Source organism: Phocoena sinus, chromosome 8, assembly GCF_008692025.1.
Source record: "Phocoena sinus isolate mPhoSin1 chromosome 8, mPhoSin1.pri, whole genome shotgun sequence".
Taxonomy (NCBI): Eukaryota; Metazoa; Chordata; class Mammalia; order Artiodactyla; family Phocoenidae; genus Phocoena; species Phocoena sinus.
This window is the reverse complement of record NC_045770.1, coordinates 110,376,231-110,392,848: the sequence shown is the minus strand read 5'-3', so window position 1 is coordinate 110,392,848 and position 16,618 is coordinate 110,376,231. Positions and strand designations below refer to the sequence as shown.

Below are 16,618 nucleotides of genomic sequence, written 5' to 3'. Positions count from 1 at the left end.
GGTTTCAAGTCCACGGCTCAGATCACCTTCTGGCCGCTTGGTTAGTTTTCTGGACACAAAGTCCTAATATCTCCTATGTCCCCTGCCCGTGAAAAGGCACGTCTCACCTGGCACCAGGTGCTGCCTCTGGTGCCCCCTGACTGGACGCCCAGCAGCCAGTGTCACCGCGTCACGACTGTCAGGAGTGTCAGGCGTGGGGGGACAAGAGCACACGGTCCAGGCCCACGAGGGGCCGTGCCATCCACGGAGCCGGTGCTGTGGCTGTAGGTGTTCCCTCCCCACCCCACGGGCAGAGACCACCGTCCCCTTACAGACTGTTACCAAGTGAAGTCACGTGGACCCTGCTCGGGCCCCAGCCTGCGAGGCGCTCTGCCCCAGCGGGCAAGGTTTCCTTTTCCCACGTGGGTTCCAGTAGGCAAATAACAGAACCAAAGCCGAGACCAACACAGCACAGGCTCTACTCAGTGGCCAAAGAACGGAGAAGCGGGAACTGAGTTCACAGATCACCTTCTCGCCCTCCTGAAGAGAGTGGTTTGATTTTAAAGAGTAAAGGCAAAGGGAGGAGGAGGGAGGCTAGTGGTGGGATGAAGAGGCCTTCCGGGGAAGGGGCGGGGCTTCTTCCAAGGGGCTGGGGTACCACCTCCTTTTACCCGTTTCTGGTCCTTCATGTCCAGCCATGGCCGCCGGTGGGTGTGTCACTTAATATGCTGATGTAGTAAATTCAACATGTGATGAGACTCGGGGTCGGTTGGAGGTCACACTCGTTGCCATCCTGGTCCCAGCTGGTTCCATCTGTTTGTTTGTTTGCAGCGTCCTTTCTTACCTCTGGACCCCTTCACTTAAATACTTAGGGGAACTCCTGCTGAAGGTGGGGGTGCAGGACAGCCCTGTGAAAGGTGGGTGCACGGGGCTTGAGCAGAGCCTGGAGCAGCTCTGACAACAACAGGAGGCTGAGACGGGCGGGCAGTCTGACGCCCGCACTGGGGCCTGTGGTCGGCATGCGGAGGGGGTCAGCCGGGGGCACGTGTCAGGGAAGGTTCTCGGTGTTTACACAGAAGACGTGAACTTGGGCCCAGATGCACAGCTGCCTGCAGACGCTGCTACAGAAACCCTTGATTCTTTCCTGAGAAAACTGGTGGGCGGTCATTCAGGCAACAGGGCAAACAGCTTGCTCTGGAGGCTCTTGTGGGGAAGTGGGGACTTAGCAACAAGGGCTCAGCCTGCATAACCCCAGAAGCCCTCCCAGGACAGCCCCAGGACCGCTTCTGGAATGGCAAGCAGAAGTGGGTCTTCCACCTACTAGACGTGGAGGAGAGGGCTGGGGTCTGCAGGGCCGCCCTCACCTTCAGGTATTGGCTGGGAGGCTCACAGGACCCAGCACATGCTTGTGACTTGTGTCCTCACAGCTGAGATGGGTCACAGCACGCAGTAGGGATGCCCGGGAGGGAGGGGCCCTGCTCCAGTCACCTCATGACCCTTCATGCCCCCTCCTTCCCTCGAGGGTCTCTAGGGTGTCTCTTCCCCCAGCGACGAAAGGCAGAACCATGACAGTTACCAGCCCCGTCCCCCCAGGGAAGCTCATTAGAGACTTGGCACCTGGCTGGGGACTGGTCACGTGGTGTTGTCTGCCCTCACCCTCCAAAATGCCAGAGCCCAGAAGGGCAGCCGGGGTTCAGCATGAACCACATGGTTTGTGCAATCAGCACAGGCGCAGGGAGCTGCCCCTAACGGGAGGAGGGAGGGTTTAGACCAGGACAGGGAGCTGCTCACCAGCTGCATTAGCTTCCCGGGGCAGCTGTTGACAAACGACCACAAACGGAGGCTCAGAGCAACAGAAACCTGTCCTCTCTCAGTCCCGGAGACCAGACGTCTGAGGTCAAGGTGTCCCAGGCCCGCGCTCCCTCCGGAGGCTCCAGGAGAGGGTCCTTCCCGCCTCTTCCAGCTTCTGGGGGCTCCAGGCGTCCCTGGGCTTGTGGCCTCATCCCTCCCGTCTCTGCCTCCGTCTTCACATGGTGTCTCCTGTGTGTCTGTGTCTCTCTGCTTGTCTCTTAGAAGGACACTGTCACTGATTTAGGGCCACCCTGATCCAGGATGACCTCATCTTCAGATCCGTAACTAATTATACCTGCAAAGACCCTACTTCCAAATAAGGTTCCATTCTCAGATTCTGGGGGACATGACGTGGACATAACTTCTGGGGGCCCCCCATTCAACCCACTATAGCACCCAGTTCCCAGATGCCAGCCGACCTTCCTCAGGACAGCATCCGGCTGGTGATGTTCTGTGTTTCCTCACGGAGTTGTCTCTTGTTTCTTGTGGTAACAGTGAGGTTGGGTGGGGGGTGCTTCTGGCTGACCTCCCGGTCATCCAGGGACCACGCTGACGTGTCCTTCCCAGGAGGGTGCGAGCACGGCCAGGGCTCCCTGGGAATACTCCACACAGACCGCTCGGTGGTCAGACACCTGCATGGGCTGGACCGGTCCCCAGCACCTTCTACCACATCCACAGCCTGGTGGACTCTGTGCGGGCCTATGACCAGAAGGTGTGGGCCGGCAGGATCGGTGGGAGCCCTCCTGCCTGCCACGTGGCCTCCAGCCCACCACAGGCCCTCCAGTCCTGCCATGGACATCCCCATCGCATTAACCCCCAAGAGGCCTTCTGGGAGGGGTGAGAACTTGGCCATGAAGAAGACAGGGCAGGCCCTAACTGCAGCAGATGGAGGCAAGTACTGGGGGTGCTTGGCTATTTGTCCCCCAAAGACCCAGGATGTGGGCTCTGACTTGATGGGTCCACCTCCACCTGGGCTCACCTGGGGGGTCGCTGCAGGATGAGCGTGTCCTTGGGTGATTTTCCAACTCTCCCCACATCAGCCTCACTCCCTGGGCCCCCCTGGTCCCATTAATAGTCTTTAAATAGTGTCTCTCACCCATCAGGCCTGCGTGGGAGATTTTAATATTGTGTGGGAGTCCAGCGACCAGCGCCCATGTGTCCTGTGTGTCTTGGGAGGGGAGGGAGCCTCGCTCTCACATTCCTGCTCCAGTGCACCTGGGTTCGGGGGCAGCAGACCCAGGCTCTGTTCTGGCAGAAGCTCCCTTTCTGTGAACAGGTCTTCCCCCACTCCCTTTATCCTCACTGGAGGCTCAGGAGGCTACAGCATCAGGGCACCTCCAGCACCAGGACCCCACCCTAGGGAATCTCTCAAGAGCAGGGACCAGGCCTGCAGGTGGAGGGGAGGAGGGAGCCGGCCGCTTCAGGATCCCCGGGGCTAGGAAGCCTCCTACGCAGGAGGGCCTTGGACTCAGCTTAACTACCACCTAGGGTCTCCTACCCCTCCCCTGGTAGGGGGGCCCTTCAGATTCCAGGGCCCCAAGATCCTCCCCACCGACTTCTGACCCCAACTGCAAAGTCGGGGACCCAGAGACCCCCTCCCTAGCTTCTTTTTTCTTGGAGGCTCCCAGAATTCCCTGAAGCTGTTATACTCAGGGTTTATTATGGTGAAGGATGCAAGTTGAAATCAGCGAGGACAGGGGGATGAGCAGGGTCCAGCCTCCTCGGCTGTGACAGCCCAGGGGGGCCCACCTGAGTCCTGAAGTGCAGGGTTTATTGGGGTCTGTCACGTCAATGTGGGGACCGCCATGTGCCTGACCTTGGCCTCCAGCCCCCCGGGGGGGAATCGGGAAGCCCCACCGTGTATCACGCCGTCAGCACAGACCAGCCTGGAGCGAGGCCCACAGAGCACGGACACTCCCGTCAGACTCAAGGTGACCTCTGGAGCCAGGAGCAGAGGCCCGGCCTCTCTGTGGGCAGGTGAACCCACACCGCATGGGCCCTGGTGCAGTGCCCGTTCCGCGTGGTCAGCTGGGTGCACGCGGGTCAGCCAGTGTCTGTGTGTCTCAGCCTGTAACCACAGACCACACTGTCCTGCTCTGCTCACAAGAGCGAGGCCAATGGAGGGACAACAGGGGTGGGAACAATGCCAGGTCATGGTCAGGCTGGGTGAGAAAGGGTCCAAGGAGCGAGAACCCGGCTGCCCTTGCCTGGTGAGCCGAGAGCTGACGTCCACCCTGTGGGCAGCCCCTCTCCCCACGTCCCGAGGTAAGGCTGCCTTTCCTGCACCCTGGGGCAGTGTCATGCCTGTGTATAGAGCAGGACGCACAGCAGTGCACGCAGCAGGCCTGATGCCTGCCCTTGCCATGTACTTGGGGGCTTGGTGAGGGTGGAACACCCTGACAGGACATGGGCCGGCCCCGGGGAGGATGTAGGGGTGAAGCACTTGGGAGCCTCTGGAGGGGATCCTCACCTGTCTGCACAGGTGGACTGAGGACACAGACCAAGGGTGGGCAGGCGGGGAGCCCAGGAAGGGTCCTGGGTCATCCCTGAGGCTGGAGGAGGGGTGTGGAGCCGGGGGTGACGGCGGGGGGCCGAGGGGCTGATCGCCGGACAGTGTGGAGAGGGACCATCCGAGGCAGCGGGGAAGGTGAAGACTGTGCCGGATGGAAGGACAGAGAGACCAGCAGGCGGCGCTGTAGGGCGGGATCAGGGCTGCTCCCTGCAGGGCGGCGCCTAGCCCCGCGCCGCTGGAAGCCACCTGGTGTCCAAGCCAGACCCCCGCCAGGAAGAGAAAGGAAACCCTGTCTACACTGCTGAAAACACCAGTGCGGGACGTTTGCCCTCCTCTTCACCTGGCGGGGAAACAGGCAAATTGAAGTGGAGGTGGGCAATGTGGGTGCTTGGAGCCTGGAGAGGAGGGTTCCTGAGGGGGTGAGGCCACAGGGTGCAGGAGAGGGACAGGGGGTGGGCAGGGGGACGGGCAGTGAGTGTCCGGCACTGGAGCACGTGCATCCTCGCTTGGGCCGGCCCCCCTCCCCCAAAGGCTGGGTCTATTAACACAGCGACCCTGGAAGGGGGTTTTCTGTGTGGCTGGTTCACTGAAGCTGGGTGTTTGTGGGCACATGGGACAGTCTGAAGCCCCTGTGAAGACATTGTTCTCTCCGGGGAAATGAGGTGGGCACTCAGTCCCCGGTCTGTGGATGGTCTAGTCCTCTGGGTGTCTTGTCTTTTCTTGGGGGTCACTGGAGCTTTATCCTCACTCCACGGGGTACAGGAGGAGAGGGATGCACACACCCCGGGCTCACTGTGCCTGGGCTCCTGGGGAGGACCTCTCTGGCCCACATGTTGACAGGCCTCAGTCACCCCTGCTCGACACCCCCCCTCCAGAGACTCGGTAAGAGGACCTGCCCTGTGAAACAGGGCGCCTGGGTCGGGGGGCTTGTGGGTCCCTTCTCAGATGGCCACACTCAGGTCTCGGGGTGGGGTGGGATGGCCTGTGGCCACTCGCCGGGGTCACCACGCCACTGCGGCTCCTTTCTGCGGCCTGAGGTGCCCCGTGGATGGCTGGGTGAGGGGGGAAGGTCGCCATGACAGGGGTGTATGGATCAGGAGTCCTGGGCCCTGGGTCCCTCCCCGAGGAGGAGTGGGGGTCATGCCCAGAGAGGGGGGGCGGCCAGTGATGGTCCTGGGTGTCAGCAAGCACAGCGCCACACCCCGCAGGCCGGGTGTGGGATTCCTGCAGCCCCCGCACAAAACACCAGACAGGGGGTGGGGTTGGGACAGGGGACACTTCCTCTCAGGCCTGGAGCCTGAGGTCAAGGTGCTGGGGGCCCACTCCTCCACGGGTTCTGGGGTCAGTGAGTCCCAGGCCACTCCCAGCCCCGTCTCCATCTCTGCCGTCACATCGCCTTCTCCTCTGTGTGTCTGGGTCCAAATTCCCCCCATGAGGACCCCCCGCACACAGGTCAACCTGGGCAGCTCTGTGGTGGCCCATCTGCACACAAAGTCCCAATCTGAGGTCCCAGGGAGTCCATCTTCCCGGGGGAAGATGTGAGCGGCAGGGGGGCCTCCAAGGCCGGAATCCAGGAGCCTCACGGAGGAAGAGGTGTCCTGACTCAGGGAGGACAGACGGACAGGCAGAGGCGGGAGGGAGGCCAAGTGGGCGGTCACCCCTGTCCTCTGGGGGATGAGGAGTCTCTAGAGGGCCAGGCTGGAGCTGGCGTGCAGGACGCAGAGGTCAGAGGCAGGCGGCCTGGTCTGGGATGTGTGGGGTCACATAGGGCAACCATAACCCAGTCCCAGCCCTAATGCTAACCCTTCAAACCACCAACACCAAGCCAAATCTAATCAAGTCACACAAATACATCATAAAAAGAAAAGTACAGCAGTATACCTCATAAATATGAACGCTAGAATCCTCCACAAAATTAGAGCAACACGAAACCAACAGAACGTTAAATGGATGATGCCATAAGCAAGTATCTCTACACCAGAAATGTCAGGGTGTTCAACATATTAAAACTAAGCAATGGGGCTTCCCTGGTGGCGCAGTGGTTGGGAGTCCACCTGCCGATGCAGGGGACACGGGTTCGTGCCCCGGTCCGGGAGGATCCCACATGCCACAGAGCGGCTGGGCCCGTGAGCCATGGCCGCTGAGCCTGCGCGTCCGGAGCCTGTGCTCCGCAACAGGAGAGGCCACAACAGTGAGAGGCCTGCATACTGCAAACAAAAAAAAAAAACCTAAGCAATGTATTGAACAACTATAAAGATGTGAAGTAAAAACACATGATCGTATCAATTACTGCAGAAAAAGCTATAATCAAAATCCAGTGCTATTTCATGATACAAACACTCAAGAAAGTAGGAATAAAAGGAATTTTGTTCAATATGAAAAAGAGTAGCATACAAAGCCACAGCAAACACCATGCTCAATGTTAAAAACTGAAAGATTTACTCCTGAAATCAGGAACACCACCAGGAAGCTGGCCACCACCGCTGATAATAGTGTACTGGAAGTTCTACCCAGAGTTTTGAGGGAAGAAACAAAAGGCATCCATATGTGAATGGAAAAATTAAAACTGTGTCTATTCACAGAGCATAGGTCACATCATCTTATATATAAAACTACCTATAATCAGCAAAGAAATTATTTGCGCTAATCAACTAATTAAGCAAAGTTACAGAACAAAATATCAATTCATGAAAATCTGTCTTACATGTATACGCTAGCAAAAAATAATCTGAAAAAGAATTTATGAAAACAATTCCATTTTTAATAATGTCAACATCAATATTTAGGAGTATATTTAATCAAGGTACAAGACTTGTTTTATGTATGTAAATTTGTACGTTTGAAATTACTGGAAAGTAAATTACTTTTCAAAATATCATGTAGGTCAATAGCACGCCAGAAAAGCAAAGAATACATCAAGCTTCCATATAGAAGCCAAGCTTTACCCAGATCCAGTTCACCCAAAGTCCGCGTGTCATTTAAAGGCACTGGGGGAAGGTTATATTAGGAGCCACTGTCCTCCGTGTTGTGGACGACCTGGATAGGTAGAAACCGTGGGATTTTGGAATTCCAATTTTCCACTTCATTCCACAAAAAAACTATTAGAACTAATAAATGAATTCAGTAAAGTTGCAAAATCAATACACAGAAATCAGTTGCATTTCTAAACACTAATAATGAACCATCAGAAAGAGAAAGAAGGCAACCCTATTTACAACTGCATCGAAAAGAACAAAATACCTGGGAATAAAGTTAACCAAGGATGTGAAAGACCTGCACACTGAAAACTTTAAGACATTGATGGAGAAATTGAAAAACACACCAATAAATGGAAAGACATCCTGTTCTCAGGGAACGGAACAATTAATATTGTTAAAATACCCATTCTACCCAAAGCAATGGACACAGTGAATGCAATCCCTCCCAAAATTCCATGGTATTTTCCCCAAAAATAGAGCAAATCCTCCTAATATCTGTGTGGAACCACAAAGGACCCCAAATAGCCAAAGCAACCCTGAGAAAAGAGAACAGGCTGGAGGCATCTCCCTCCCTGACTTCACACTACATCACGAAGCTACAGTCACCAAAACAGCGCGGAACTGGCTCAAAACAGGCGCAGGGACCAGAGGAACAGGACGGAGAGCCCAGAAATAAACCCACAGGTATGTGGTCAGTTAACTCACAAGAAAGGAGCCAAGAACAGACGCCAGGGAAAGGACAGTCCCCTCAATAAACGGTGCTGGGAAAACCGGACGCCACACGCCAAAGAACAACTCTGCGCTCTGTCTACACCACACACACAAACTGGCCAAAACCCACAATTTTCCACATCAGCTCCTCCCCTCCTGGGTCCTCTGAAGATGGAGCCCCTCCGCGGTCAGCCACGCACAGGAACCTTCTCCCCACCTTCCCTCACCTCTTCTCCTGCTGCACTGCTTCCTGGCAGGTCCTGAGGAGACCCGACTCCTGTCAGTGTCGATGCGACCCCGCACTATCCCAGAGCTGAAGCCCTGGACAGCCCTGATGAGACCCAGATCCCATCAGCCGTGTACAAACTCAACTCTGAGTGTGGAACACGGGTCAGCAACGAGGGCTACACGCCCCCCATGAGCCATCAGGGAAGTGCAGACCACGCACGCTCACAGTTCAGCGAGACCCCACTCCCAGTGGGCAGATGGGCTACACACACTAGCCTTTGGAAATTCAAACTGAAATGCAGTCAAATATCCTGCCGTTGAAAGGGTGGAGTTACAATTTACAGCCACTGTTCTCCAGATCCCAAGGAGTACTGAGACCATGCAGGGTTGCAATGAAATGCTATTTTCTTTTATTCATGGGAGCATAGCTGAGGATTTCCCAGTTTTGCAAAATATACCTTAGGGGACTACAAGACAGAACAGAGCTCTGATCACCCATACTTAATTATTCACTGTCAGTTTGTGAAATATCAAGCAAACAGCAAACCAATGCAGAACAGTCTCTCACGGTCGCAGTTCCCTAGGCCCAGAAAAGGAGATTCCCAATCAACGGCCCATAGGTCAGAGACGAAACCAAAGGACCCAGCTTGAATCCAAAGGGGAGAAACCCAACCAATGCCCTATCAGAGATGGGGCCAAATGACCAAGCCTTAGTCCCAACCAATGCTCTGCAGTAAGCCAAGCCAAAGCAATAGGGAAGAATACCCTGGTGTCATCACATGTGAGCTCCATTACCAGAGATGTCTCAACCACCCAATGCAAGTACTGATACACACATACATACAAACAACAAATACAATCACACAGACAAGAGATCAGATGAGGCGTAGTCCAAAAATTCCATTCCCACTCCCAGATGGAGGCCTCCAGACAGATTGGCCCAGCTCCTAAAAGACAAACGGGCCCAGAATGGTTCACAACAAGCCCAGGGTGGCTCACTGCTCGCAATGGAATGAACCCAGATGGAACGGGTAGAATTCCCAGGCTGTGCAGGGTGGAGTGAATCAGCCCCACATGACACGGAGTGCGGACTGGAGAGCTCAGGACATTCCTCATCTCCAGACAGCCTTGGGCCGGGATGGTCAGTGTCTGTCAGGGAGAGTCCCTTCGAGTTCCCTGGAGCAAAATGAGCTCTGGCAGCTGCTGGGGACTCAGGGAAGGGGATGCCCCGGCTGGGGTCCACCCACCATGGATACAGACTCCTGGCTGGCTCGACAGAATTGTTGTCAAACCCAAGTTCACGAGCCCAACACACAGTGAGGACAAACAAACTGAAACGTCAGAGTTCGGAGCAGAGAAAGGTTAATTGCGAAAGCCAAGCAAGAGAACAGGTGGCTCGTGCTCAAAACACTGGAACTCCCTGATGGTTTGGGGGGAAGAGTTTTTAAAGGCAAAATTTGGGGTGAGGGCTGCAGTGTGTGATTTTCTTCTGATTGGCTGGTGGTGAGGTAACAGGGTGGTGCTCCAGGATTCTTGTGCTCAGCCAGAATTTACCATCCTCCGCTGGTTGGAGGCCTTAGTTCCTGCAGAAGAACTCAGAGACATATTGTTATGTACATCTCTCGAGGAGGAACCAGGACCCTGCCTTATGCTGCTCTATTATTAGCTGACTGCTCCTCCTTTATTTCTGTATTCCCTCCCCTCCCTAATTAGTAACTGTTTGAATCTGTCCTTTGGAACTCTGGGAATGTCCAGGAGGCTGAAGCCTTTTTCCTACAAACAAGAAACAGGGGACACGGAAAGGCTTTTGTAGCCAGGAGGGCCCTCCTGCTTGGTGGATACAGTTATTGATAAAGATATATGTAATTTGAATACAATGATGATGATGTAAAAAAAAGACTTTTTTTTTAGCTTTATTACGAACAAAAACGTTAGCTCTAAACCATATAAGGTCTAGACCATTTTCCGATATGATAGTTACCCAGGGGAGGAGTCCTGCTGAGAAAATTTGACTACCGAATGAACTCTCAGTGTTTCTATAAGAAAAGCAGCCGTGTTCAGTCCTGCCTCATTAACAAGGTGAATCAGACAGTCTGACATACTGACTTGTCTGATATCTTCAGTATTTAATAACCTTAGTATTTCTGTCCCAGAACGGAATGTCACATATTTTCATGAGGGCACCTAAGGTCATAGAGCACAAATAAATGTTCAAGAACTAGAAGAACAGAGCCTTTGCAGGTTGCGGTGATGAGTTCCATAATTTAACAAATGTGATCTTGGTATTTGCACGTCTCTGAAAATTAGAACCAAACACGTTATGAATTGATAGAACCTGGTGGGTTTGTTTTTTTTTTAAGAACATTTTGACTGTAATTTTCCATCAGAACAAGATCCATGACTAGAACGTTAATGAAGGCAGAATCTATTTGTCCCTCCCCGTTAGCCAAATGCAACCTGAAGACAGAAGGCTGGGAGCCTCCTGGGGCTCAGGGTGAGATAAAGCCGAGGGGAGCGTGGTCTAAGGACCACGGCGAAGCCTGCAGCACTAGTGCTAGGGGGTGGCTTCTGTTGTGCTGTGTTCTGCTTCCAGATGGGTGACGTTACAGCAGGAGTAGATGCTGGTGATGTTACCGAGTCCAAGCTCGCTCTGCTCGCCGCACAAGCCAGTAAATCGGAGACGAGGCAAGGAGGCAAGGAGCGCGACACCATTTGGAAAGCCGGCAGACGGAGAAGATGGCGGACTCGGTGCCCCCGACCATCTTATGAGGGATCTGGGTGCCACTTTCTTTTATAGGATCAGAGAGGGAGAGGCGGTGAGGAAGTTAAGTCAAAAGGACTATCAGTCTTGCGAAACGGGTGAGGGGATGTGTTACTTTCTTCTTTCTTGCGGCCATTCACAGGTAGGCAGGGTCAGATTGTCTCCCTGCGAGCTGAACGGAGGCACTTTAACATTCAGGCAGAGGGTTCCCTGGGGCAGGCCATTATGTATGATTATAGTAACAAAAGCAACGAAAAGCAAAAGTTAACGTCAAAGAAACAGATCCAACATGGAGTCAGAATTGGCTCTTCCCTGTTACACTGAGAATGATGCAGTAGAGATAAAAACATGACACTGCAGAAAGAGATGACAAAGCCTTCATGTGGGGAGAAGTAATAGAGGAGGGTTGCCATTGGTATGCGTGAAGACAGGTCCTCTCTTGCAACAGGAAGAAACACAAACCTGGAAACAAGGCAGGTTGATAGATTTGGTGATAAGACTATGTGTAGTTTTTTTCTGACCTATTCAGTTTCTGAGGCCCAGAGGGTAAGACAGGAGGGGCAGTGTGACAATAGCCATCTCAAAGTATGAGAGGACACCCATCCTGGGAATCTAGAAGTCGTGGGCAGCACTAAGGCCCCACCCAAGGCGAGGTCTTGACAGGAGGTCAGCACACCCTGCTGAGTGGGCGAGTGGAGAGGAAGAGGTGGAGTTATCCAGTGGGGGGGGGGGGGGGGGGGGGGGTGGGACAGGAAGGGGGTTGGACCGTGAGCGAGGGAATGTTCTTAACCATGGTGCGGTAGACCCAGGCCAGGTGGACTGGATGTGTGTAGGCCTGTGACGGCTGGCCAGAGCGGTTCCTGAGTAACTGCTACGCACCAGAGGCAGCGAGCTGAGGGAAAGGACGTGGCCAGAGGCAGGGGCACCTGAAAAAGAAATTGAGCAGGGAGTGCAGTTATTGGTATTGCAAAGACCAGGGGATAACCTTGACAGTGACTGACTGAAGCAGGTGGAGGGCAACACCACAGGAGGGGAGGAGGCCAGGTGAACGAAGGTCAAGGTGTGGGATGGGCTAGGTATGCGCATAGCAAAGTCACCAAGAAAGTACCTGGAGGAGTGAGCAGAGCAAGACAGAACTGAGAGGCTCAAATCCTCAGCAACCGCGACAGATTGTTGGGGATTCCGTAACTGACGGCGCCTGTGAAGGGCTGCGGGAGCAACGTTCAATAGCATGTGATTCCGGGGGCCTGGCGTTTGGGGAAAAAGAAAAACCGCAATCCAAACGTAGTAAAGGGGGGCACCCAGCCCACCTCCAGTCGGGGCAGCTGTTTTGTTGCGGGAGGGGGCGGCAGATCACTCTCAGAGACTGAGACCGTCTTTGCCAGTAGTTTATTCAACACAGGTTCACGGCGGGAGTTACAATAACTGCTCAAGCCAGTAGCATACAGGATAATGTCTCTTTACAATAAGCCGATAAAGAAATAACATAATCCAAACAAGCGACAGGTAAATTACACTGTTGTCCCACACAACAGTGACAGGAAGGTGACAGGAATAAAGTCCACATCTAGTCGAGGTGTACCTCTTCTGTGAGATTCTAGAGAGAGTCGGCTTAACCAGCCAGGAGCCGGCATCCAGTGCCCTGTTGCTAGGGAGTGACCCTGACACAGCTCACTTCATTCTTAAATCAAAACAACTTTTCTTCCCAAAAAAACTGATTTTGGTCTTGGTCATAAAACTACTGGTGGATTAAAACAACTTCACTCAAGTCATAAAAAAGTGCATTTGAAATCATATCAAACCAACACACAGCACTCCGGAGACTGGGAGAAAAGTGCAGAGGAAGGGGAATAAATGCTGGGCGGACGGTCTCCACTGGGGCCGGAGGGATTCAGAAGGGCAGATATCCAGGCCCTGCCCCCGGAACCCTGCTTCCATGGGTCTGGACTATGTCACAGCCCAGGGACAGCGCCTTTAAACATCTCTCCAGGTGGCCCAGCAAGCAGCCAGAGGACCACTAAGTTAAAGAAGATGATGTGGGTCCATCAAAGCATAATCAGAGCAAGGCCTGTCCCACTGACCAGAACCCCCTGGGCCTTTGGGGACGGGGAGGGGCTCAAATTTGCCGAAAGCAGTGTCTCACTCATGAAGCCACATTATTTTGTTACAGATGACCTCATTACACGTTATTTCTCCTATATTCTTGGAATTGTGAGCAGAAGTAGGTTATATCACCCATGGATTTCATTTCATGTTAGCAAAGGGGACTACAGACTATTTGTTATAAACAGACACTCAAGTGGATGAGAAGCTCTGAGTGCTCAGAGGATACAGGACAAGGGTCTGTGGTCTGTGACACACTCAGGGACAGCTAGGGGCAAGTGAGGGGCAGGGTGACAAGCAGAGGCAGGGTAACCAATCTAGACAAGGTTGGTCTGGAGGTGTCAGTACTGAATGAGGAGCCCGCGGGGGCCAGGTAGGGCCTGAAACCCTGGATCCTCACAGGGACCCTGTGGAGAGTGGGCCTGTCCTGCAGGATGCCATTGGCCACCAGGTGGCAGCATGGGACAGGAGAAGAGGGCCCACGGCATAAGGGCCAGACTGCAGCACTGCTCTAGGGGCCGTCTAGTTATGGGCCCAGGTGTTGCAGCCCCCTTTCTCCATCATAGCACTGGACTGTCTCCCCCAGATCCTAGACTTCCCCAGGCCGGATGACCACAGAAGGAAGCTGAGTCAGACTGCAGCCCCTCCTCACTTCCGGCAAGTGACTGTAATCCCACCAGGTCCCAGAGATGGCCCAGCTCCTCACCCCTCAGTCACTCTCAGGCCCACCCTCCATCCCCTGGAGGCTGCTGCCCACTTCGGGCCTCCCGTGGCCCTGGGCCCATCTCCTACCGCCCAGATCTGCAGACCCCAGGAAGTCCCCCACCCCTGCCCTAGTGGAGACCTCCAGGCTGTCTCAGGGATCAGAGCCCAGCGCTGGCCCACAAAGCATGCTGAGTGGAGGGGGGGTTCCTACCCCAAAAGAAAGGCCTGGGCCTAGCCCAAGAGCCTGCCACTCTCAGCCACAAGCCAAGCGAGGCTAGAGGCTCTCAGCATCCCCAGCCACACCACCCTTCCTTGCTGACCAGGCTCCCGTCGCCCCCTTACCTCTGTCCACTCACCCCAAACGTTTGCCAAGCACCCCTCACACAGCACCCCAGGCCCCTTGCTGCTCGGCAACCACTGCTGGGCAGGGGGAGAGGACACACCCTCGGCTGCCCCACCACTGCTCGCACTGGCTGGGTCTGATGGGCAGGTCGGACCCGCCCCCAGGACAGGTGCCTGTGAGGCGTAAAGCAGGCCCAGGCAGTCCTGAGGAGCCTGCACGTCCTCCATGAAGGGGGGTGGCGCCCTCCTGCTAGTGGCGCTCTCCTTGCTCGGCACCCGTGCTGAGTCTGTGCGCTGACAGGTGCTTCCAGCACATTCGGGGGGCTGGTGTCGGGGAAAATGGGCGGGAACGTGGGAAGCTAGAAATCCAGGCACTGGGCCCCGCAGTGATTGGTGCCCACCTTCCCAGGCACCCCAACCCACCTCCATCACAGAACACAGATGTGGACAATGACCCTGTTGCCCTTGGCGACCCCAGTCCCCAGGCAACCCTACCCCAACCCCAGCCCAGCTCAGCCTCTCTCCCAGCCCCTGTGTCACCACCAAGCCCAATGTCACCAACCCAGCCCAGCCCAGGCTGACCCTGACCCTGATCCAAGCTCCAGGTCAGCCAACCTCACACGGAGGGGAAATTCCCACTGAGTCAGAGGCTTGGCTTTCCTTCCTCAGTGACGCTAGGGAACCCAGGGCGGAAAGAGGCCGCTGCGGTTAGGGTGACGGGAGGGGTCTGCGGGCAGGTGGAGCTGAGGGATGTTTTGGAGGAAGATCTGGGGCAGGTGAGGGGGACGTTGATGGGGAAGGTCTGGAGACCGCTGAGGTTGGAGGTGGGAGGTCTGGGTGTGGAGCTGGAAGGAGTCCTGACCTGGCCTCATCTCATCCCAACACAGGACTGGCCACGGGGAAGGACAACGAGTTTTCCATCGACTTCCTGCAAACGCCGCTGGTGGGATCTGCAGAGGAGCTCCGTGAGGCGCCCCTGGGCAAGAACGACGTCAGTACAGATGCCAAGGCAGCGGTAACCAAGCTCAAGTCCTGCACACATGGCCTGCAGCCCAGGCACAAGGCGGCTGGTCAAGCTGCTGGTACCGTGGCCAGGGAGGCACCCCACTCCCTCAAGGCCTGCAGCCCTAGCAGGACCCACAGTCCTACTCCTCAGGCCCTCCACCAAATGCCATAGCACCTCGTCACCCGCCCAGTGCAGCAACCCCGTACCCCAGCACCCCACAGACACCCTGACCTGCCTCAGCCAGCAGGGGTGGACATCCCAGACCTCATTGCCTGCAGAGCAGCCCTCAGCCTCCCCTACATGCACATGCATGCATACGCACACGCTCACACCTGACACACACACAAATGCAAACACACATGTGCACACCCCGCTTCCCCAGCTGCTGGAAGGGGGCCTGCTGCCATGTCCAGAGCCCACCATCCCCCCAGAGGCTGGCCCGGGCCTGTTTGCCTGATGGAGCCGTGGCTCTCTAGTTACTCATCACCGGGCACGGGAACCCCAGGCCTCTTGGCCCACACGTGCCTGCCTTCCGGGTGCGAGTGCTGGGCAGTCAGGACGATGCCTAGTGGACCCCAGACGTGGCTCCAAGCAGCCGTAGGGCCAGCCGCACAGGCAACCATGACGACGACACCCCTTCCACTTCCCCGTGCATCAATTTATCCTCAAGCCATCCAATCGACAAAGCCTCCTGCAGCTCAGCCTCCGGCTCCTGTCTCTCCCCGCCCTCAGGCACACAACTACAGGCTCACACATAGGATCATGTGAGCGGAGCACACACGTATAAGTAACCCCACACAGAGGGCAGACCCACCAACAGAAATCCAGGCAGACGCCCTTGTAGGCAGGTGGGCAAAGCAAGACAGACAGATAGGCGAGACATGTAGATGCAGGGAGGGATCAGGACACAAGAAGGCCTGCGGAGGCAGAGGTCGGGGGCAGGGGCTCAGAGCGGGGAAGGGCAAAGAGCCCCAGAGGAAGTGGCCAGGGCTGGGGGAAGAGGCTGGGTGCTGGCGCTCTGCATCTGAAGGTTATCGTTTTGAGACAATAAATGTGCACAATATACACATGACACGGGTCCAGGGGATTGAGAAGTCACCCAAGGAAACAGACGGAGCCCCAGCCGGAGCCCCAAGAAGGACATGCTAACGAGGACACTCAGGGTCCGACGGGCGGGCACAGCCAGCATGATGCAGGAGGGAGAGCAGGGTCAGGGAAAGGGCCCTCGGCAGAGCAGCAGCTTCCGATGCCAACTCCTGCCCCCACCCCAAACCAGGGCAGCCCTACTGCACCCTGGATCCCAGCATCCCCAACAGCCAGAGCCTTCTTGTGCCTCAGTTTCCCCAGCTCAGTCCTTCCCCGGGGGCAGGACTGAGGAGGTTCAGCTCTGCCCCTGAGGACCTTACTCCTCGGCCACTCGGACTCTGGATCCCATGGCCTCA

At 55.5% G+C, this 16,618-nt stretch overlaps 1 protein-coding gene across 1 annotated transcript; it reads left to right on the top strand.

The window, feature by feature from the left end:
• The first annotated feature begins 14,396 nt into the window (after positions 1–14,396).
• On the top strand, positions 14,397–15,512 carry SCGB1C1 (secretoglobin family 1C member 1). The gene is made up of 3 exons (XM_032641244.1): positions 14,397–14,448; positions 15,058–15,252; positions 15,367–15,512. The coding sequence occupies exons 1-3, from the start codon at positions 14,397–14,399 to the stop codon at positions 15,510–15,512; spliced, it is 393 nt and encodes a 130-aa protein (XP_032497135.1).
• Positions 15,513–16,618: the final 1,106 nt, after the last annotated feature.

Coding starts and splice junctions, on each gene's coding strand:
- SCGB1C1 (XM_032641244.1), top strand. CDS start 14,397: ATGAAGGGGGGTGGCGCCCTCCTGCTAGTGGCGCTCTCCTTGCTCGGC. Junction 14,449..15,057: donor GCTCTCCTTGCTCGGCACCC/GTGCTGAGTCTG, acceptor ATCCCAACACAG/GACTGGCCACGGGGAAGGAC. Junction 15,253..15,366: donor GGCGGCTGGTCAAGCTGCTG/GTACCGTGGCCA, acceptor TCACCCGCCCAG/TGCAGCAACCCCGTACCCCA.